The following is a 23,842-nucleotide window of genomic DNA, read 5'->3' on the forward strand; positions in this document are numbered from 1 at the left end:
GTAATCGGCTTAATGGTAGCGGCAATGGACATAGTACCCTTTGCACGCTTACACCTCAGACCACTGCAACTGTGCATGCTAAGTCAGTGGAATGGGGATTACTCAGACTTATCCCCTTCTCTGAATCTGGATCAAGAGACCAGAAATTCTCTTCTATGGTGGCTTTCTCGGCCACATCTGTCCAGGGGGATGCCATTCAGCAGACCAGACTGGACAATTGTAACAACAGACGCCAGCCTTCTAGGTTGGGGTGCCGTCTGGAATTCTCTGAAGGCTCAGGGACAATGGAGTCAGGAGGAGAGTCTCCTGCCAATAAACATTCTGGAATTGAGAGCAGTTCTCAATGCCCTCCTGGCTTGGCCCCAGTTGACAACTCGGGGGTTCATCAGGTTTCAGTCGGACAACATCACGACTGTAGCTTACATCAACCATCAGGGAGGGACAAGAAGCTCCCTAGCTATGATGGAAGTATCAAAGATAATTTGCTGGGCAGAGTCTCACTCTTGCCACCTGTCAGCAATCTACATCCCGGGAGTGGAGAACTGGGAGGCGGATTTCTTAAGTCGTCAGACTTTTCATCCGGGGGAGTGGGAACTTCATCCGGAGGTCTTTGCCCAAATACTTCGACGTTGGGGCAAACCAGAGATAGATCTCATGGCGTCTCGACAGAACGCCAAGCTTCCTCGTTACGGGTCCAGATCCAGGGATCCAGGAGCAGTCCTGATAGATGCTCTGACAGCACCTTGGGACTTCAGGATGGCTTATGTGTTTCCACCCTTCCCGTTGCTTCCTCGATTGATTGCCAGAATCAAACAAGAGAGAGCATCAGTGATTCTAATAGCACCTGCGTGGCCACGCAGGACTTGGTATGCAGACCTGGTGGACATGTCATCCTGTCCACCTTGGTCTCTACCTCTGAAACAGGACCTTCTGATACAGGGTCCCTTCAAACATCAAAATCTAACTTCTCTGAAGCTGACTGCTTGGAAACTGAACGCTTGATTTTATCAAGACGTGGATTTTCTGAGTCAGTTATTGATACCTTAATACAGGCTAGGAAACCTGTTACCAGAAAGATTTACCATAAGATATGGTGTAAATACCTATATTGGTGTGAATCCAAAGGTTACTCTTGGAGTAAGGTTAGGATTCCTAGGATATTGTCTTTTCTACAAGAAGGTTTAGAAAAGGGTTTATCTGCTAGTTCATTAAAGGGACAGATCTCAGCTCTGTCCATTCTGTTACACAAACGTCTGTCAGAAGTTCCTGACGTCCAGGCTTTTTGTCAGGCTTTGGCCAGAATTAAGCCTGTGTTTAAAACTGTTGCTCCACCATGGAGTTTAAACCTTGTTCTTAATGTTTTACAGGGCGTTCCGTTTGAACCCCTTCATTCCATTGATATAAAGTTGTTATCTTGGAAAGTTCTATTTTTAATGGCTATTTCCTCGGCTCGAAGAGTCTCTGAATTATCAGCCTTACATTGTGATTCTCCTTATTTGATTTTTCATTCGGATAAGGTAGTCCTGCGTACTAAACCTGGGTTCTTACCTAAGGTAGTTACTAACAGGAATATCAATCAAGAGATTGTTGTTCCTTCCTTATGCCCAAATCCTTCTTCAAAGAAGGAACGTCTACTGCACAACCTGGATGTAGTCCGTGCTCTAAAATTTTACTTACAGGCAACTAAGGAATTTCGACAAACGTCTTCTCTGTTTGTCATTTACTCTGGGCAGAGGAGAGGTCAAAAAGCTTCCGCTACCTCTCTTTCTTTTTGGCTTCGTAGCATAATTCGTTTAGCTTATGAGACTGCTGGACAGCAGCCTCCTGAAAGAATTACAGCTCATTCTACTAGAGCTGTGGCTTCCACTTGGGCCTTCAAGAATGAGGCCTCTGTTGAACAGATTTGCAAGGCTGCAACTTGGTCTTCGCTTCATACTTTTTCCAAATTTTCCAAATTTGACACTTTTGCTTCATCGGAGGCTATTTTTGGGAGAAAGGTTCTTCAGGCAGTGGTTCCTTCTGTATAAAGAGCCTGCCTATCCCTCCCGTCATCCGTGTACTTTTGCTTTGGTATTGGTATCCCAGAAGTAATGATGACCCGTGGACTGATCACACTTAACAGAAGAAAACATAATTTATGCTTACCTGATAAATTCCTTTCTTCTGTAGTGTGATCAGTCCACGGCCCGCCCTGTTTTTAAGGCAGGTAAATATTTTTTAATTTATACTCCAGTCACCACTTCACCCTTGGCTTTTCCTTTCTCGTTGGTCCTTAGTCGAATGACTGGCAGTGACGTAGAGGGGAGGAGCTATATGCAGCTCTGCTGGGTGAATCCTCTTGCACTTCCTGTTGGGGAGGAGTAATATCCCAGAAGTAATGATGACCCGTGGACTGATCACACTACAGAAGAAAGGGATTTATCAGGTAAGCATAAATTATGTTTTTTATGCCATTGTTTTCCCACCCATTAAATAGAGATTTCTAGATTTATTTGAAGAGTTGATAGATTTTGGAGCTTCTTCTTGTTTGAAAATAGTTTAGTATTTATCTGTTAGCACTTTACCCTTTCCATACCATGGATCTTGAGTTAACCTTATGGGCACACAAGTGAGTTTTGTGTTTATCCTTTTATGAAATTCAAATTTATGAACTAGAAATAATTTACGCTCCCCATATTTTCTGGGCAAGATTACATAAGCGGCGTCGCCTGTAAAAGCTGCCAACGCCGGTTTTTATGCGGTTTTGGTATCACATATACGGCGCCGCATATAAATGCGGCGCAAATATTTCACCCATCGCCCGCAATTTTTACTCCCATAAGCTAACATAGAACCGCGTTGCAAATCTGTAACACATATTCAGCGCAAGGACTTACGCGGCAAAAATGGAGAAATTTTACTTCATTTTCACCTCGCCACACGTAGGCAGGCACAGCAAGCCTTACGCTGAAAATGTGAGCACCGTAATTGCCGTAACTTCCTGAAAATATTAAAGGGATACTAAACCCAATTTTTTTTTCTTTCATGATTCAGATAGAGCATGGAATTTTAAGCACCTTTCTAATTTACTCCTTTCTCCAACATTGGTGTGTCCGGTCCACGGCGTCATCCTTACTTGTGGGATATTCTCTTCCCCAACAGGAAATGGCAAAGAGTCCCAGCAAAGCTGGTCACATGATCCCTCCTAGGCTCCGCCCACCCCAGTCATTCTCTTTGCCGTTGCACAGGCAACATCTCCACGGAGATGGTTAAGAGTTTTTTGGTGTTTAAATGTAGTTTTATTCTTCTATCAAGTGTTTGTTATTTTAAAATAGTGCTGGTATGTACTATTTACTCTGAAACAGAAAAGGATGAAGATTTCTGTTTGTAAGAGGAAGATGATTTTAGCAGACAGTAACTAAAATCGATTGCTGTTTCCACACAGGACTGTTGGGATGAAGTAACTTCAGTTGGGGGAAACAGTTAGCAGTCTTTTCTGCTTAAGGTATGACTAGCCATATTTCTAACAAGACCATGTAATGCTGGAAGGCTGTCATTTCCCCTCATGGGGACCGGTAAGCCATTTTCTTAGTTAAACATAAAAGAATAAAGGGCTTCAAAAAGGGCTTAAAAACTTGTAGACATTTTTCTGGGCTAAAACAATTGCTTTACTAGGCATATTATATAGATTCTAACTAATTATTGGTATTATAATCTTGGGGAATGTTTAGAAAAACGGCAGGCACTGTGTTGGACACCTTTTTCAGATGGGGGCCTTTCTAGTTATAGACAGAGCCTCATTCTGGGACTGTATAGGGGTTAAATGTAAAAACGGCTCCGGTTCCGTTAATTTAAGGGTTAAAGCTCTGACATTTGGTGTGCAATACTTTTAATGCTTTAAGACACTGTGGTGAAATTTTGGTGAATTTTGAACAATTCCTTCATACTTTTTCACATATTCAGTAATAAAGTGTTTTCAGTTTGAAATTTAAAGTGACAGTAACGGTTTTATTTTAAAACGTTTTTTGTGCTTTGTTGACAAGTTTAAGCCTGTTTAACATGTCTGTACCATCAGATAAGCTATGTTCTATATGTATGAAAGCCAATGTGTCTCCCCATTTAAATTTATGTGATAATTGTGCCATAGTGTCCAAACAAAGTAAGGACAGTAATGCAACAGATAATGATATTGCCCAAGATGATTCCTCAAATGAGGGGAGTAAACATGATACTACATCATCCCCTACTGTGTCTACACCAGTTATGCCCACACAGGAGGCCCCTAGTACATCTAGTGCGCCAATACTTATTACCATGCAACAATTAACGGCTGTAATGGATAACTCCATAGCAAATCTTTTATCCAAAATGCCTACTTATCAGAGAAAGCGCGATTGCTCTGTTTTAAACACTGAAGAGCAAGAGGACGCTGATGATAACTGTTCTGACATACCCTCACACCAATCTCAAGGGGCCATGAGGGAGGTTTTGTCTGATGGAGAAATTTCAGATTCAGGAAAAAATTCTCATCAAGCTGAACCTGATGTTGTGACATTTAAATTTAGATTAGAACATCTCCGCGCACTGCTTAAGGAGGTGTTATCTACTCTGGATGATTGTGACAATTTGGTCATTCCAGAGAAATTATGTAAGATGGACAAGTTCCTAGAGGTTCCGGTGCCCCCCGACGCTTTTCCTATACCCAAGCGGGTGGCGGACATAGTAAATAAAGAGTGGGAAAGGCCCGGCATACCTTTTGTTCCCCCCCTATATTTAAGAAATTATTTCCTATAGTCGACCCCAGAAAGGACTTATGGCAGACAGTCCCCAAGGTCGAGGGGGCGGTTTCTACTCTAAACAAACGCACTACTATTCCTATCGAAGATAGTTGTGCTTTCAAAGATCCTATGGATAAGAAATTAGAGGGTTTGCTTAAAAAGATTTTTGTACAGCAAGGTTACCTTCTACAACCAATTTCATGCATTGTTCCTGTCACTACGGCAGCGTGTTTCTGGTTCGAGGAACTAGAAAAATCGCTCAGTAAAGAATCTTCGTATGAGGAGGTTATGGACAGAGTTCAAGCACTTAAATTGGCTAACTCTTTTGTTTTAGATGCTGCTTTGCAATTAGCTAGATTAGCGGCGAAAAATTCAGGGTTTGCTGTCGTGGCGCGCAGAGTGCTTTGGCTAAAGTCTTGGTCAGCGGATGTGTCTTCCAAGAAAAAATTGCTTAACATTCCTTTCAAGGGTAAAACATTATTTGGACCTGATTTGAAAGAGATTATTTCAGACATCACTGGGGGAAAGGGCCATGCCCTCCCACAGGATAGGTCTTTTAAGGCTAATAATAAGCCTAATTTTCGTCCCTTTCGCAGAAACGGACCAGCCCCTAATTCTGTATCCTCTAAGTTAGAGGGTAATACTTCACAACCCAAACCAGCCTGGAAACCAATGCAAGGCTGGAACAAGGGTAAGCAGGCCAAGAAGCCTACCACTGCTACCAAAACAGCATGAAGGGATAGCCCCCGATCCGGGACCGGATCTAGTGGGGGGCAGACTTTCTCTCTTTGCTCAGGCTTGGGCAAGAGATGTTCAGGATCCTTGGGCGCTAGAAATAGTTTCTCAAGGTTATCTCCTGGAATTCAAGGAACTACCCCCAAGGGGAAGGTTCCACAGGTCTCAATTATCTTCAAACCAAATAAAGAGACAGGCATTCTTACATTGTGTAGAAGACCTGTTAAAGATGGGAGTGATACATCCAGTTCCAATAAGAGAACAAGGAATGGGATTTTATTCCAATCTGTTCATAGTTCCCAAAAAAGAGGGAACATTCAGACCAATTTTGGATCTAAAGATCCTAAACAAATTTCTCAGGGTACCATCGTTCAAAATGGAAACTATTCGAACGATCCTACCTACTATCCAGGAAAATCAATTTATGACTACCGTGGATTTAAAGGATGCGTACCTACATATTCCTATTCACAAGGAACATCATCAGTTCCTAAGGTTCGCTTTTCTGGACAAGCATTACCAGTTTGTGGCACTTCCATTTGGATTAGCCACTGCTCCAAGGATTTTCACAAAGGTACTAGGGTCCCTTCTAGCGGTTCTAAGACCAAGGGGCATTGCAGTAGTACCTTACTTGGATGACATCCTGATTCAAGCGTCGTCCCTGTCAAAAGCAAAGGCTCATACGGACATCGTCCTAGCCTTTCTCAGATCTCACGGATGGAAGGTGAACAAAGAAAAAAGTTCTCTGTCCCCGTCAACAAGAGTTCCCTTCTTGGGAACAATAATAGATTCCTTAGAAATGAGGATTTTTCTGACAGAGGTCAGAAAATCAAAACTTCTAAGCTCTTGTCAAGTACTTCATTCTGTTCCTCGTCCTTCCATAGCGCAGTGCATGGAAGTAATAGGATTGATGGTTGCAACAATGGACATAGTTCCTTTTGCACAAATTCATCTAAGACCATTACAACTGTGCATGCTCAGACAGTGGAATGGGGATTATACAGACTTGTCTCCGACGATTCAAGTAGATCAAAAGACCAGAGATTCACTCCGTTGGTGGCTGACCCTGGACAATCTGTCACAGGGAATGAGCTTCCGCAGACCAGAGTGGGTCATTGTCACGACCGACGCAGCCTAGTGGGCTGGGGCGCGGTCTGGGAATCCCTGAAAGCTCAGGGTCTATGGTCTCGGGAAGAGTCTCTTCTCCCGATAAACATTCTGGAACTGAGAGCGATATTCAATGCTCTCAGAGCTTGGCCTCAACTAGCAAAGGCAAAATTCATAAGGTTTCAGTCAGACAACATGACGACCGTTGCATATATCAATCATCAGGGGGGAACAAGGACTTCCCTGGCGATGAAAGAAGTGACCAAGATAATTAAATGGGCGGAGGATCACTCCTGCCACTTGTCTGCGATCCACATCCCAGGAGTGGAAAATTGGGAAGCGGATTTTCTGAGTCGTCAGACATTCCATCCGGGGGAGTGGGAACTCCATCCGGAAATCTTTGCCCAAATAACTCAATTATGGGGCATTCCAGACATGGATCTGATGGCGTCTCGTCAGAACTTCAAGGTTCCTTGCTACGGGTCCAGATCCAGGGATCCCAAGGCGACCCTAGTAGATGCACTAGTAGCACCTTGGACCTTCAACCTAGCTTATGTATTCCCACCGTTTCCTCTCATCCCCAGGCTGGTAGCCAGGATCAATCAGGAGAGGGCCTCGGTGATCTTGATAGCTCCTGCGTGGCCACGCAGGACTTGGTATGCAGACCTGGTGAATATGTCATCGGCTCCACCATGGAAGCTACCTTTGAGACAGGACCTTCTTGTTCAGGGTCCATTCGAACATCCGAATCTGGTTTCCCTCCAACTGACGGCTTGGAGATTGAACGCTTGATTTTATCAAAGCGTGGGTTTTCAGATTCTGTAATAGATACTCTGATTCAGGCTAGAAAGCCTGTAACTAGAAAAATTTACCATAAAATATGGAAAAAATATATCTGTTGGTGTGAATCTAAAGGATTCCCATGGAACAAGATAAAAATTCCTAAGATTCTATCCTTTCTACAAGAAGGTTTGGAGAAAGGATTATCTGCAAGTTCTCTGAAGGGACAGATCTCTGCTTTATCTGTTTTACTTCACAAAAGACTGGCAGCTGTGCCAGATGTTCAAGCATTTGTTCAGGCTCTGGTTAGGATCAAGCCTGTTTACAGACCTTTGACTCCTCCCTGGAGTCTAAATCTAGTTCTTTCAGTTCTTCAAGGGGTTCCGTTTGAACCCTTACATTCCGTAGATATTGTTATTATCTTGGAAAGTTTTGTTTTTGGTTTCAATTTCTTCTGCTAGAAGAGTTTCAGAGTTATCTGCTCTGCAGTGTTCTCCGCCCTATCTGGTGTTCCATGCAGATAAGGTGGTTTTGCGTACTAAGCCTGGTTTTCTTCCGAAAGTTGTTTCCAACAAAAATATTAACCAGGAGATAGTTGTACCTTCTTTGTGTCCGAATCCAGTTTCAAAGAAGGAACGTTTGTTACACAATTTGGACGTAGTCCGTGCTCTAAAATTCTATTTAGAGGCTATTAAAGATTTCAGACAAACATCTTCCTTGTTTATTGTTTATTCTGGTAAAAGGAGAGGTCAAAAAGCGACTTCTACCTCTCTTTCCTTTTGGCTTAAAAGCATTATCCGATTGGCTTATGAGACTGCCGGACGGCAGCCTCCTGAAAGAATCACAGCTCACTCCACTAGGGCTGTGGCTTCCACATGGGCCTTCAAGAACGAGGCTTCTGTTGAACAGATATGTAAGGCAGCGACTTGGTCTTCACTGCACACTTTTGCCAAATTTTACAAATTTGATACTTTTGCTTCTTCAGAGGCTATTTATGGGAGAAAGGTTTTGCAAGCCGTGGTGCCTTCCATTTAGGTGACCTGATTTGCTCCCTCCCTTCATCCGTGTCCTAAAGCTTTGGTATTGGTTCCCACAAGTAAGGATGACGCCGTGGACCAGACACACCAATGTTGGAGAAAACAGAATTTATGCTTACCTGATAAATTACTTTCTCCAACGGTGTGTCCGGTCCACGGCCCGCCCTGGTTTTTTAATCAGGTCTGATGAATTATTTTCTCTAACTACAGTCACCACGGTATCATATGGTTTCTCCTATATATATTTCCTCCTGTCCGTCGGTCGAATGACTGGGGTGGGCGGAGCCTAGGAGGGATCATGTGACCAGCTTTGCTGGGACTCTTTGCCATTTCCTGTTGGGGAAGAGAATATCCCACAAGTAAGGATGACGCCGTGGACCGGACACACCTATGTTGGAGAAAGTAATTTATCAGGTAAGCATAAATTCTGTTTTTATCAATTTTTCTTTGTTCTCATGCTATCTTGATTTGAAAAAGCAGTACTGTAAGCTTTAGAGCCGGACCATTTTTTGTTCAGCACCTGGGTAGCACTTGCTGATTTGTGGCTAAATGTAGCAAACCAATCAGCAAGCTCTACCAAGTTGCTGAACTAAAAATGTGCCGGCTCCTAAACTTTGAATACTGCTTTTTCAAATCAAGGTAACATGAGAACAAAGAAAAATTGATAATAGGTGTAAATTAGAAAGTTGCTTAAAATTGCATGCTCTATCTGAATCATGAAAGACAAAATGTGGGGTTAGTATCCCTTTAACGCATGCACAATATCTATCTACCTGTCAACCGCCAACCCCCACCGCAATAACTAATAAGGTTTAGGGGTTAATAGTTTTATTAGGATTATTGCGTTGTGTGGTTTGGTTGCGATGTGGGTTAATGGCAGATTAGGGGTTAATACATTTGTTGGGTAGTTTGCGATGTTGGCGGATTTAGGGGTTAATACTTTTACTAGGTAGATTGCCATGTGGGTGAAAGGCGGATTAGAGGTTAATAGTTTAATTAGGCATATTGCATTGTGGGGGGTTGTCGGTTTTGGGGTTAATACATTTATTATTAGTTGCAATGTGGGGGGATTGCGGCTATAGGTGTTTTACGTGTCAGGTTAATTTTTGGGAGGCGGGTTAGACTTTTACGGGAGATTAGACTATTTTTTATTTTATTTTCTTAGGCGCCGGCAGTTTCTAATGTACCGTAAGTCACTGGCGACTCCAGAAATGTGTATTTGCGCACATTTCTGGACATTAGTTTATCCGACTTACGGCACTTTATGAACTGCTGGCGCCGTATATATGTGATACCCCGATGCAGGAGGTGAAATTACGGGCGACGCAGGTTTCAGCAGTTACACTGAAGCTTGTGCCGCATATGTAATCTCGCCCTCTATGGGTAGCGTTGAGCAGTAATGTGTGCTCATATTACAAGTTGAAAGTAAATGCGATGGAGCATTTATTTGCTGCTCAAACTTTTTATTCGACCTTTCAGGTCCAGAGGAGACAGTTGCACTAAACTACACTATTAACCCCTAAACCACTACCCCCACGGCAAATAACCTCTTTACACTATTACTCCCTAAACCTCCACCTCCTACATCACAAAGTAACCTACACAATTAAAAACAAGTAAAAAAAAATTAAAAATGTAACCTACACAATTAACTTTTAAACCGCCACAGCAACCCACTAATATCTTAAACCCCTAACTTAACACCCCCTAAGTTAACTGAAAATAGACTACATTACAAAAAAAAAGCAAAAACTAACATTAATAAAAAAACCAACAAAACCTAACATTACAAAAAAATCAAAAGAACTAACATTATAAAAAAAAAAGAGTTGTGCCAAATCTAAAACCCCACAAAAAAAAATGCCCTAAGGTGAATGAGCTCTTTTTTTCCGTAAGAACCCCCCCCCCACTATAACCTTCTAACATTAACCCCCCCCCCCCAAAAAAAAAAAAAAAGTATATCTTAAAAAAACAACAACAAAAAAGCGAACACTAAACCCATAAAATGGTACTCAACAAAGATAAATCCTGGTGGCGGCTCTCCATCTTAATTTTGGTGACGGTCCATCTTCTTATCTTTATTGCAACGACAGTCTTCAGCTCTTCAACCAAAAGATCTTCATGTGGCCACCACACGCACACTAAATTCTGAATGCAAGGTACCCCTTTTATATAGGGGTACCCTTGCATTCCTATTGGCTGATTTTCATGTTCAAATTAGCCAATAGAATGAAAGCTTTTTCTATTGGCTGAATTGAATTTGAACATGAAAATCAGCCAATGGGAAGGTAGGGTACCCCTATGTAAAAGAGGATACCTTGTATTCAAAATTCAGTGTGCGGCTTTTAAAGTAATGTTAGGTTTTTACATTTTTTTTGTAATGTTAGGTTTTTATTTTTCTCCAACATTGGTGTGTCCGGTCCACGGTGTCATCCATTACTTGTGGGATATTCTCCTCCCCCACAGGGAAAGGCAAGGAGAGCACACAGCAAGAGCTGTCCATATAGTCCCTCCCAGGCTCCGCCCCCCCCAGTCATTCTCCTTGCCGCTCTGAACAAGTAGCATCTCCTCGGGGATGGTGAGGAGTTTGTGGTGTTTAGTTGTAGTTTTTTATTCTTCTATCAAGAGTTTGTTATTTTAAAATAGTGCTGGTATGTACTATTTACTCTGAAACAGAAAGAGATGAAGATTTCTGTTTGTGAGAGGATTATGATTTTAGCAGCAGTTTCTAAAATCGTTTGCTGTTTCCACACAGAACTGTTGAGATGAGATAACTTCAGTTGGGGGAAACAGTTAGCAGGCTCTTCTGCTCAAGGTATGACTAGCCATATTTCTAACAAGACTGTGTAATGCTGGAAGGCTGTCATTTTCCCCTCATGGGGATCGGTAAGCCATTTTCTTAGTCTCAAACAGAATAAAGGGCTTATTATGGGCTATAAACTGGTAGACACTTTTAGGGGCTAAATCGATTGCTTTATTTAAGTATTATATGCAGTTTGAAGTTGTATTTCACACTTTTATAACATTGGGGAACGTTTTTAGTACCAGGCACTTGTTAAGACACCTTCCCAGTCAGGAAGGGCCTTTCTCTGTAGTAGGCAGAGCCTCATTTTCGCGCCATTACTGTGCAGTTAATTTTGAGTTCAGTACATGCAGCTGCATGTGTGAGGGTCTGGAATCCACTAAAAACGTTCCTAGAAGGCTTCATTTGGTATCATATACCCCCCTGGGATTGGTGAAGTTGCAGCAAAGGCTGTGGCTGGGACTGTAAGGGGGTTAAAATTAAAAACTGCTCCGGTTTCCACATTTTAAGGGTTAACAGCTTGAAAATTGGGGTGCAATACTTTGAATGTATTAAGACACTGTGGTGAAAATTTGGTAAAGATTGGATAATTCCTTCATAGTTTTTCACATATTCAGTAATAAAGTGTGCCCTGTTTAACATTTAAAGAGACAGTAACGGTTTTGTTTTAAAACGGTTTTTGTGCTTTATTAACCAGTTTAAGCCTGTTTAACATGTCTGTACCTTCAGATAGATCATGTTCTATATGTATGGTAGCCAATGTGGTTCCCCCTTCAAATATGTGTGATAATTGTGCCATAGCGTCCAAACAAAGTAAGGACAGTACTGCCACAGATAATAAAGTTGCCCAAGATGATTCATCAGATGAAGGGAGTAGACATAGTTCTACATCATCTCCTTCTGTGTCTATACCAGTTATGCCCGCGCAGGCGACCCCTAGTACTTCTAGCGCGCCAATGCTTGTTACTATGCAGTAATTGACGGCAGTAATGGATAACTCCATAGCTAATATTTTATCCAAAATGCCAGCATTTCAGAGAAAGCGCGATTGCTCTGTTTTAAACACTGTAGAGCAGGAGGGCGTTGATGATAATTTTTCTGTCATACCCTCACACCAATCTGAAGTGGCAGTGAGGGAGGGTTTGTCGGATGGGGAAATTTCTGATACAGGAAGAATTTCTCAGCAGGCAGAACCTGATGTTGTGACATTTAAATTTAAATTAGAGCATCTCCGCGCATTGCTTAAGGAGGTGCTATCTACTCTGGATGATTGTGACAATCTGGTCAACCCAGAAAAATTGTGCAAGATGGACAGTTCCTTGAGGTCCCGGTGCACCCTGATGCTTTTCCGATACCTAAACGGGTGGCGGACATAGTGAATAAGGAGTGGGAGAAGCCAGGCATACCTTTTGTCCCTCCTCCTATATTTAAGAAATTGTTCCCTATGGTCGACCCCAGGAAGGACACATGGCAAACAGTCCCTAAGGTCGAGGGGGAGTTTTCTACTCTAGCCAAGCGCACGACCATTCCTATTGAGGACAATTGTGCTTTCAAAGATCCTATGGATAAAAAATTGGAGGGTTTGCTTAAAAAGATTTTTGTACAGCAAGGTTACCTCCTTCAACCTATTTTGTGCATTATTCCTGTCACTACAGCGGCGTGGTTCTGGTTCGAGGAACTGGAAAAGTCGCTCAGTAGGGAGACTCCGTATGAGGAAGTCATGGACAGAATTTACGCACTTAAGTTAGCAAATTCCTTTATTTTAGACGCCGCTTTGCAGTTAGCGAGGTTAGCGGCAAAAAATTCAGGGTTTACAATTGTGGCGTGCAGAGCGCTCTGGCTAAAGTCTTGGTCGGCGGATGTATCTTCCAAGACAAAATTGCTTAATACCCCTTTCAAAGGTAAGACCCCTTTTGGGCCAGAATTGAAAGAGATTATTTCAGTCATCACTGGGGGAAAGGGCCATGCCCTCCCACAAGATAAACCTTTCAAGGCTAAGAATAAGTCTAATTTTCGTTCCTTTCGCAATTTCAGGAACGGATCGGCTTCCAACTCGCCAGCCTCTAGACAAGAGGGTAACGCTTCCCATACTAAACCAGCTTGGAAATCAATGCAAGGCTGGAACAAGGGTAAACAGGCCAAGAAAACTGCTGCTGCTACCAAGACAGCATGAAGAGGTAGCCCCCGATCCGGAACCGGATCTAGTAGGGGGCAGACTCTCTCTCTTTGCTCAGGCTTGGGCAAGAGATGTTCAGGATCCCTGGGCACTAGAAATAGTCTCTCAGGGTTATCTTCTAGAATTCAAGGAACTACCCCCAAGGGGAAGGTTCCACATGTCTCACTTATCTTCAAACCAAGTAAAGAGACAGGCATTCTTGCATTGTGTAGAAGACCTGTTAAAGATGGGAGTGATACTCCCAGTTCCAACTGTGGAACAAGGTCAGGGGTTTTACTCAAATCTGTTTGTAGTTCCCAAAAAAAGAGGGAACTTTCAGACCAATTCTGGATTTAAAAATTCTAAACAAATTTCTCAGAGTGCCATCGTTCAAAATGGAAACTATTCGAACGATTTTACCTACAATCCAGGAGGGTCAATTTATGACTACCGTGGATCTAAAGGATGCGTATCTGCATATTCCTATCCACAAAGATCATCATCAGTTCCTAAGGTTCGCCTTTCTGGACAAACATTACCTATTGTGGCTCTCCCATTCGGACTAGCCACTGCTCCAAGGATTTTCACAAAGGTGCTCGGGTCCCTTCTAGCGGTTCTAAGACCCAGGGGCATTGCAGTGGCACCTTACTTGGACGACATCCTAATTCAAGCGTCGTCTCTTTCAAAGACAAAGGCTCACACAGACATTGTTCTAGCCTTTCTCAGATCTCACGGGTGGTAGGTGAACATAGAAAAAAGTTCCCCGTCTCCGTCAACAAGAGTCCCTTTCTTGGGAACAATATTAGATTCTTTAGAAATGAAGATTTTCCTGACAGATGTCAGAGAGTCAAAGCTTCTAAATGCTTGTCAAGTTCTTCACTCTGTTCTACGGCCTTCCATAGCTCAGTGCATGGAAGTAGTAGGGTTGATGGTTGCAGCAATGGACATAGTTCCTTTTGCGCGAATTCATCTAAGACCATTACAACTGTGCATGCTCAAACAGTGGAATGGGGACTATACAGACTTGTCTCCAGTGATTCAAGTAGATCAGAAGACCAGAGACTCACTCCGTTGGTGGCTGACTCAGGATCACCTGTCCCAGGAAATGAGCTTCCGCAGACCAGAGTGGGTCATTGTCACGACCGACGCCAGTCTATTAGGCTGGGGCGCGGTCTGGGATTCCCTGAAAGCTCAGGGTCTATGGTCTCGGGAAGAGTCTCTTCTCCCGATAAACATCCTGGAACTGAGAGCGATATTCAATGCTCTTCGGGCTTGGCCTCAACTAGCAAAGGCCAGATTCATAAGATTCCAATCAGACAACATGACGACTGTTGCTTACTTCAACCATCAGGGGGGAACAAGGAGTTCCCTGGCGATGAGAGAGGTGACCAAGATCATCAAATGGGCGGAGGATCACTCCTACCACCTGTCTGCGATCCACATCCCAGGAGTGGAAAACTGGGAGGCGGATTATCTGAGTCGTCAGACCTTTCATCCGGGGGAGTGGGAACTCCACCCGGAGGTGTTTGCCCAGTTGACCCAATTATGGGGCATTCCAGACATGGATCTGATGGCGTCTCGTCAGAACTTCAAGGTTCCTTGCTACGGGTCCAGATCCAGGGATCCCAAGGCGACTCTAGTGGATGCATTAGTGGCGCCTTGGACTTTCAACCTAGCTTATGCGTTTCCACCGTTCCTTCTCATTCCCAGGCTGGTAGCCAGGATCAAACAGGAGAAGGCCTCAGTGATTTTGATAGCTCCTGCGTGGCCACGCAGGACTTGGTATGCAGATCTGGTGAATATGTCATCGGCTCCACCATGGAAGCTACCTTTGAGACAGGATCTTCTAGTACAAGGTCCATTCGAACATCCAAATCTAGTTTCTCTCCAGCTGACTGCTTGGAAATTGAACGCTTGATTTTGTCTAAGCGTGGGTTTTCGGATTCTGTGATAGATACTCTGGTACAAGCCAGAAAACCTGTGACTAGAAAGATTACCATAAAATATGGAAAAGATATATCTGTTGGTGTGAATCCAGGGGATTCTCATGGAGTAAGATTAAAATTCCTAGGACCCTTTCCTTTCTCCAAGAAGGTTTGGATAAGGGATTATCAGCGAGTTCTCTAAAAGGACAGATTTCTGCTTTATCTGTCTTGTTACACAAACGACTGGCAGCTGTGCCAGATGTTCAAGCTTTTGTTCAGGCTTTGGTCAGGATCAAGCCTGTTTACAGACCCTTGACTCCTCCCTGGAGTCTAAATTTGGTTCTTTCAGTTCTTCAAGGGGTTCCGTTTGAACCCTTACATTCCATAGATATCAAGTTGTTATCTTGGAAAGTTCTGTTTTTGGTTGCTATTCTTCTGCTAGAAGAGTTTCTAAATTATCTGCTCTGCAGTGTAATCCGCCCTATCTGGTGTTCCATTCAGATAAGGTTGTTTTGCGTACTAAACCTGGTTTCCTTCCAAAGGTTGTTTCCAACAAGAATATTAACCAGGAAATAGTTGTGCCTTCTTTGTGTCCGAATCCAGTTTTCAAAGAAGGAACGCTTGTTACACAATTTAGATGTAGTCCGTGCTTTAAGGTTTTATTTAGAAGCAACAAAGGATTTCAGACAAACGTCTTCTCTGTTTGTAGTTTATTCTGGCAAGAGGAGAGGTCAAAAAAAGCTACTGCTACCTCTTTCCTTTTGGCTGAAAAGCATCATACGATTGGCTTACGAGACTGCCGGACGGCAGCCTCCTGAACGAATCACAGCTCACTCTACTAGGGCTGTGGCTTCCACATGGGCCTTCAAGAACGAGGCTTCTGTTGATCAGATATGTAAGGCAGCGACCTGGTCTTCTCTGCACACTTTGTCCAAATTCTACAAATTTGATACTTTTGCTTCTTCGGAGGCTATTTTTGGGAGAAAGGTTTTGCAAGCCGTGGTGCCTTCTGTTTAGGTAACCTGATTTGCTCCCTCCCTTCATCCGTGTCCTAAAGCTTTGGTATTGGTTCCCACAAGTAATGGATGACACCGTGGACCGGACACACCAATGTTGGAGAAAACAGAATTTATGCTTACCTGATAAATTACTTTCTCCAACGGTGTGTCCGGTCCACGGCCCGCCCTGGTTTTTTAATCAGGTTTGAAGAATTTCTTTCTCTATACACTACAGTCACCACGGCACACTATAGTTTCTCCTTTTTTTCTCCTAACCGTCGGTCGAATGACTGGGGGGGCGGAGCCTGGGAGGGACTATATGGACAGCTCTTGCTGTGTGCTCTCCTTGCCTTTCCCTGTGGGGGAGGAGAATATCCCACAAGTAATGGATGACACCGTGGACCGGACACACCGTTGGAGAAAGTAATTTATCAGGTAAGCATAAATTCTGTTTTTTTAAAGGTAGTTTATTTTTTTTTGGTAAAGGTAAGGTTAGTCTACTTTTTGTTACCTTAGGGGTGTTAGGTTAGGAAGTTTAGATGTTAGTGGGTTTCTTTGATGTGGGGGCTGTGGCGGTTTAAGGGTAAATAATGTAGTGGGGACTTTGCGGTGGGCTATGTGGCGGTTTAGGTGTTATTAGAGCAGGGGTCTTATGGTGATTCGGGTTAACGCACGAGTATGGGTATTTTCTTTCATGTAATTGGCAAGAGTCCATGAGCTAGTGACATATGGGATATACAATCCTACCAGGAGGGGCAAAGTTTCCCAAACCTTAAAATGCCTATAAATACACCCCTCACCACACCCACAATTCAGTTTTACAAACTTTGCCTCCTATGGAGGTGGTGAAGTAAGTTTGTGCTAAGATTTCTACGTTGATATGCGCTTCTCAGCATTGTTGAAGCCTGATTCCTCTCAGAGTGCAGCGAATGTCAGAGGGACATGAAGGGAGTATCACCTATTGAATACGATGATTTCTCTAACGGGGGTCTTTTTCATGGGTTCTCTTATCGGTCGTAGAGATTCATCTCCTACCTCCCTTTTCAGATCGACGATATACTCTCAAATTTACCATTACCTCTACTAAGAACTGTTTTAGTACTGGTTTGGCTATCTGCTATATGTGGATGGGTGTCTTTTGGTAAGTATGTTTTCATTTACTTAAGACACTCTCAGCTATGGTTTGGCACTTTATGCAAATTTTATAAAGTTCTAAATATATGTATTGTACTTTTATTTGCCATGAGTCAGGTTCATGTATTTCCTTCTGCAGACTGTCAGTTTCATATTTGGGAATATAAACACTTTAAGAAATTTATTTCTTACCTGGGGTTTAGTCTTTTTCAATTTGACTACTTTTTGCATTTGCGGGTATTAGGCCCGCGGGTGCGTCAAATGTTAGACTTTATTGCGTCATTTTTGGCGCAGTTTTTTTTGGCGCGGGAAATTACGTTTTTTACGCAACTTCGTCATTTCCGGTGTCATACGTGACGTTGAGACCTTTCACACGGCGGCGTCATTAGTGACGCAAGTGTCTCATTTCCGGTCATTTTTGGCGCCAAAAAAGTTTACGTTACGTTGTGCATCATACTTGGCGCCAATTTTTCTTCATTATTTCAATACCCCATTGTTGTTTGCCTCCTGCTTTCTTTTCTATCAAGAGACCTATGCTTTTGCATTTTTTCCCATTCCTGAAACTGTCATTTAAGGAAATAGATAATTTTGCTTTATATGTTGTTTTTTCTCTTACATTGAGCAAGATGTCCCAATCTGATCCTGCCTCTGAAGTTTCTGCTGGAACATTGCTGCCTGACATGGGTTCTACAAAAGCTAAGTGCATTTGTTGTAAAATTGTAGAAATTATTCCACCGAATGTCATTTGTAATAGTTGTCATGATAAACATTTACATGCAGATAGTGTTTCTATCAGTAATAGTACATTGTCAGTTGCAGTTCCTTCAACTTCTAATGTGCATGATATACCTGTAAATTTTAAAGAATTTGTTTCTGATTCTATTATGAAGGCTTTGTCTGCATTTCCACCTTCTAATAATCGTAAAAGGTCTTTTAAAACTTCTCATTTAGCTGATGAAATTTCAAATGACCAACAACATAATAATTCATCCTCTTCTGATGAGGATCTATCTGAAACAGAAGATCCTTCCTCAGATATTGACACTGACAAATCTACTTATTTATTTAAAATAGAGTATATGCGTTCTTTATTAAAAGAAGTGTTAATTACTTTGGATATTGAGGTAACCATTCCTATTGACGTTCAGTCTAATAAACGTTTAAATACTGTTTTTAAACCTCCTGTGGTTTCCCCAGGTGTTTTTCCCATTCCTGAGGCTATATGATATGATATGATTTCTAGGGAATGGAATAAGCCAGGTACTTCCTTTATTCCTTCTTCAAGGTTTAAGAGATTGTATCCTTTACCAGCAAAATCTATAGAGTTTTGGTAAAAGGTCCCCAAATTTGATGGGGCTATTTCTACTCTTGCTAAACGTACCACTATTCCTATGGAAGATAGCACTTCCTTTAGGGATCCTTTAGATAGGAAACTTGAATCTTATCTAAGGAAGGCCTATTTATATTCAGGTCATCTTCTCAGACCTGCTATTTCTTTGGGTGATGTTGCGGCTGCATCAACTTTCTGGGTGGAAAATTCAGCGCAACATGAATTGGATTTAGACATATCTAGCATTGTTCGCTTACTGCAACATGCTAATCATTTTATTTGTGATGCAATTTTTGATATAATCAAAATTGATGTTAGATCCATGTCTTTAGCTGTATTAGCTAGAAGAGCTTTATGGCTTAAATCTTGGAATGCTGATATGACATCTAAATCTAGATTACTATCTCTTTCTTTCCAAGGTAATAATTTATTTGGTTCTCAGTTGGATTCTATTATTTCAACTATCACTGGAGGAAAAGGAGTTTTTTTGCCTCAGGATAAAAAAACCTAAGAGTAAATCTAAGGCTTCTCACCGTTTTCGTTCCTTTCATCAGAATAAGGAACAAAAACTCAATCCTCCTCCCAAGGAATCTGCTTCCAGTTGGAAGCCTTCCTCAAATTGGAATAAATCCAAGCCATTTAGGAAACCAAAGTCTGCCCCTAAGTCCGCATGATGGTGCGGCCCTCATTCCAGCTCAGCTGATAGGGGGCAGATTAAGGTTTTTCAAGGATTGTTGGGTAAAATCTGTCCAAAATCATTGGATTCAGAGCATTGTCTCTCAAGGGTATCGAATAGGATTCAAAGTAAGACCTCCTGTGAGAAGATTTTTTCTCTCACGCATCCCTGTAAATCCAGTAAAAGCTCAGGCTTTTCTGAAGTGTGTTTCAGACCTGGAATCTTCAGGGGTAATCATGCCAGTTCCTCTTCAGGAACAAGGTTTGGGGTTTTATTCAAACCTATTCATTGTACCAAAGAAAGAAAATTTGTTCAGACCAGTTCTGGATCTGAAAATTTTGAATTGTTATATAAGAGTACCAACTTTCAAGATGGTGACTATAAGGACTATTCTGCCTTTTGTTCAGCAAGGACATTATATGTCCACAATAGACTTGCAGGATGCATACCTTCATATTCCGATTCATCCAGAACACTTTAAGTTTCTGAGATTCTCTTTTCTTTGGACGATATCTTGGTACTAGCTCAGTCTTTACATACTGCAGAATCTCACACGAATCAACTAGTGTTGTTTCTTCGGAAACATGGTTGGAGGATCAATTTACCAAAAAGTTTCTTGATTCCTCAGACAAGGGTCACCTTTTTAAGCTTCCAGATAGATTCAGTGTCCATGACTCTGTCTCTAACAGACAAGAGACGTTTAAAATTGGTTGCAGCCTGCCAGCACCTTCAGTCTCAGTCATTCCCTTCAGTGGCTATGTGCATGGAAGTTTTAAGTCTCATGACTGCAGCATCGGACGCAATCCCCTTTGCTCGTTTTCACATGAGACCTCTACAGCTTTGTATGCTGAATCAATGGAAGCAGTGGATGCGCTGACACTTCCTTGGTGTTATCAACCTGCTTACATCTTTCCACCTCTAGTTCTCCTTCCAAGAGTGATCTCCAAAATCATCATGGAACAGTCTTTTGTGTTGCTGGTGGCTCCAGCATGGCCACACAGGTTTTGGTATGCGGATCTGGTTCGGATGTCCAGTTGCCCGCCTTGGCCACTTCCGTTATGGCCGGACCTACTATCTCAAGGTCCGTTTTTCCATCAGGATCTCAAATCATTAAATTTGAAGGTATGGAAATTGAACGCTTAGTTCTAAGTCATAGAGGTTTCTCTGACTCAGTGATTAATACTATGTTACAAGCTCGTAAATCTGTTTCTAGAAAGATTTATTATAGAGTTTGGAAGACTTACATTTCGTGGTGGTGTTCTCATAAATTCTCCTGGCATTCTTTTAGAATTCCTAGAATTTTACAGTTTCTTCAGGATGGTTTGGATAAGGGTTTGTTTGCAAGTTCCTTGAAAGGACAAATCTCCGCTCTTTCTGTTTTATTTCACAGAAAGATTGCTATTCTTCCTGATATTCACTGTTTTGTACAGGCTTTAGTTCGTATTAAGCCTGTCATTAAATCAATTTCTCCTCCTTGGAGTCTTAATTTGGTTCTGAAGGCTTTACAGGCTCCTCCATTTGAGCCTATGCATTCTTTGGACATTAAACTACTTTCCTGGAAAGTGTTGTTCCTTTTGGCTGTTTCTTCTGCTAGAAGAGTTTGAGCTATCTGCTCTTTCTTGTGAGTCTCCTTTTCTGATTTTTCATCAGGATAAGGCAGTTTTGCAGACTTCTTTTCAATTTTTACCTAAGGTTGTGAATTCTAACAACATTAATAGAGAAATTGTTGTTCCTTCCTTGTGTCCTATTCCTAAGGATTCTTTGGATGTGGTAATAGCTTTGAAATATTATGTGGAAGCTACTAAAAATTTCAGGAAGACTTCCAGTTTGTTTTATTTTCTGGTCCTCAGAAAGGTCAGAAAGCTTCTGCTATTTCCTTGGCTTCTTGGTTGAAACTTTTGATTCATCAAGCTTATTTGGAATCGGGTCAAACCCCGCCTCAGAGAATTACAGCTCATTCTACTAGATCAGTCTCCACTTCGTGGGCTTTTTAGAATGAAGCTTCAGTTGATCAGATTTGCAAAGCAGCAACTTGGTCCTCTTTGCATACATTTACTAAATTCTTCGGAAGCAGTTTTTGGTAGAAAAGTTCTTCAGGCAGCTGTTTCAGTTTGATTCTTTTGCTTTTGATTTAAGTTTTTTTCTTTCAAAGTGAAAATAACTTATTTTTTGGGTTGTTGATTATTTTTTCAGCGGAATATGGCTGTTTTTATTTTATTCCCTCCCTCTCTAGTGACTCTTGAGTGGAAGACTCCACATCTTGGGTATTGATATCCCATATGTCACTAGCTCATGGACTCTTGCCAATCACATGATAGAAAACATAATTCATGTAAGAACTTACCTGATAAATTCATTTCTTTCATATTGGCAAGAGTCCATGAGGCCCACCCTTTTTATGGTGGTTATGATTTTTTGTATAAAGCACAATTATTTCCAAATTTCCTTTGTTGATGCTTTCTACTCCTTTCTTTATCACCCCACTGCTTGGCTATTCGTTAAACTGAATTGTGGGTGTGGTGAGGGGTGTATTTATAGGCATTTTGAGGTTTGGGAAACTTTGCCCCTCCTGGTAGGATTGTATATCCCATATGTCACTAGCTCATGGACTCTTGCCAATATGAAAGAAATGAATTTATCAGGTAAGTTCTTACATAAATTATGTTTTATTCCCCCCACTTTTCTCTCTCCATTGAAGTCAATGGGAGAGTACGTTAACACAATTGTGATTATTGTAAGTTCTCCTCTTTGTGCGAGTCGTGTTAGCCATCAAGTGATAACCATTTACTTTCATCTTGTAATACGAGAGCTACACGACTCGCGCAAAGAGAAGTCGATCAATGATAGCCTGGGAGCAGTAATTACAGCTCCACTCGTAATCTAACCTTAAATAGGTCATTAGGAGAACAGTAGTGTGTGTTTGTGTATGTATGTATGTATATAATTTTTAAACATGCATAAAATAGTGTATTTCTAAATATAATAACTGAGAGACATCTTTAAATTGTTTAAGTATATTATTCCCTGGTATCTTACAGCATGCCCAACCTTACCAGCGATCTTTTCGACCTGCAGCCTACATTTGTGCCAACTGTACAAAGCACACCTGCCATAGCTACTTCTTCAAGCAACTCATGGGGAGGTAGGTTTGCTGTTTTGTATTTAACATGTATAAAGCCATGTAATGTTTTGTGCTTTTAACAAGGTAAGTATGTAAGAAAACCATAACATTCTCCATTGTTTGTTTGAAATTCCTAAAGCATTATGTTTATCGTGGCTTACCCTATTAGTCATCTATAAATTCATCAACTTTTAAGGGGAATTGGTGTATGTAAGATCCCCCGTTCATGCCAGATACCATTTAACTAATACCCTTAAATATCTTTCTTCTTTTATAAAATAAAAGGTACTTTGCTATCTGGCAAACATTTTCATTAATGCCGTTCTTGAACAGATTTCTATTGTACACATACTGGCATCGCCCTATGGCTGCTTTAAAGGACCATGAAAAGCAGTATAATGCTTACCAAAGCTAAGGTTCTCCCTTATAGTTAGTGTGTAAAGGATTGTAAATAACCTATTATATTGTATAAACCATGTTTCCAACTATTACAAATATGATCCGTTTAGTAATTTTTTTTTTTTTTCATTTCCATCGATAGCCCCTTTTTTTTCCATGCCTCCTTATTTAAAATGCAACCTTTTATGAAGCATCTACTCCCCTCAGATCTACTTATTAATTATTGCATGGCACACTCCCGAACGCATGCGCATTTGATTTAATGCCACGTAACTAAAAATCCTTTGTCAGGTTATGACTTAGAAAACTTTATGCATTTGAATTTATCAATTTTTATAAATTTTTACTGCTCGTTAGACTAGGGGGAATAGAAACAATCCGTATACTTACCTTTTAGTATATGGAGCACTATAGCCTGTCTGCTCAGACTAAATGACATATGATGTGCTTATTACCACTCTGCAAACTTTAGCCTGGGCACACGGTGGAGAAAAATAACAAAGACGTTTTAGAATATACACTGAGCATGCTTGTGAAATGCGCTCACAGGGAAATACCTATCCCGATAGGTACATTTAATTTGTGTTTATAAATTGTTTGAGAACAGGTAAACTTTAGAATGCTTATGAAAAAGTATTTGCCTTGCATGTCCCTTTAACTGGCAGTAGTTCTTTTTTTCAGTTAATTCAAAACATAACTTGGATTGAGAAAGAAAATCCCATCTAGGTTCCACTCTTTTCTTTTATTAGCCTTAAAGGTTTAGTACTAAAGTCTGAAGAGGTTCTAGACGGTCACTTTGGAGTAAGGTTTCACCGATCCTTTAGGTTTATTGTTTTATATGAAATAGCTGACTCTGCAGTTGGACACTCTACACATTATTATTAG

The 23,842-nt window shown here is 41.5% G+C and overlaps 1 protein-coding gene across 1 annotated transcript in view; it reads left to right on the forward strand.

The window, feature by feature from the left end:
• The window catches only part of LOC128660360 (phosphatidylinositol-binding clathrin assembly protein), a 576,760-nt gene that overhangs the window by 214,824 nt on the left and 338,094 nt on the right, over positions 1–23,842 (forward strand). The window contains exon 12 of the mRNA XM_053714177.1: positions 22,476–22,579. Coding sequence (XP_053570152.1) covers positions 22,476–22,579 — 104 coding nt within the window. The remainder of the gene's footprint in view (positions 1–22,475; positions 22,580–23,842) is intronic.

The sequence above is a fragment of the Bombina bombina genome, chromosome 1 (genome assembly GCF_027579735.1).
Source record: "Bombina bombina isolate aBomBom1 chromosome 1, aBomBom1.pri, whole genome shotgun sequence".
In the NCBI taxonomy this organism is placed as follows: Eukaryota; Metazoa; Chordata; class Amphibia; order Anura; family Bombinatoridae; genus Bombina; species Bombina bombina.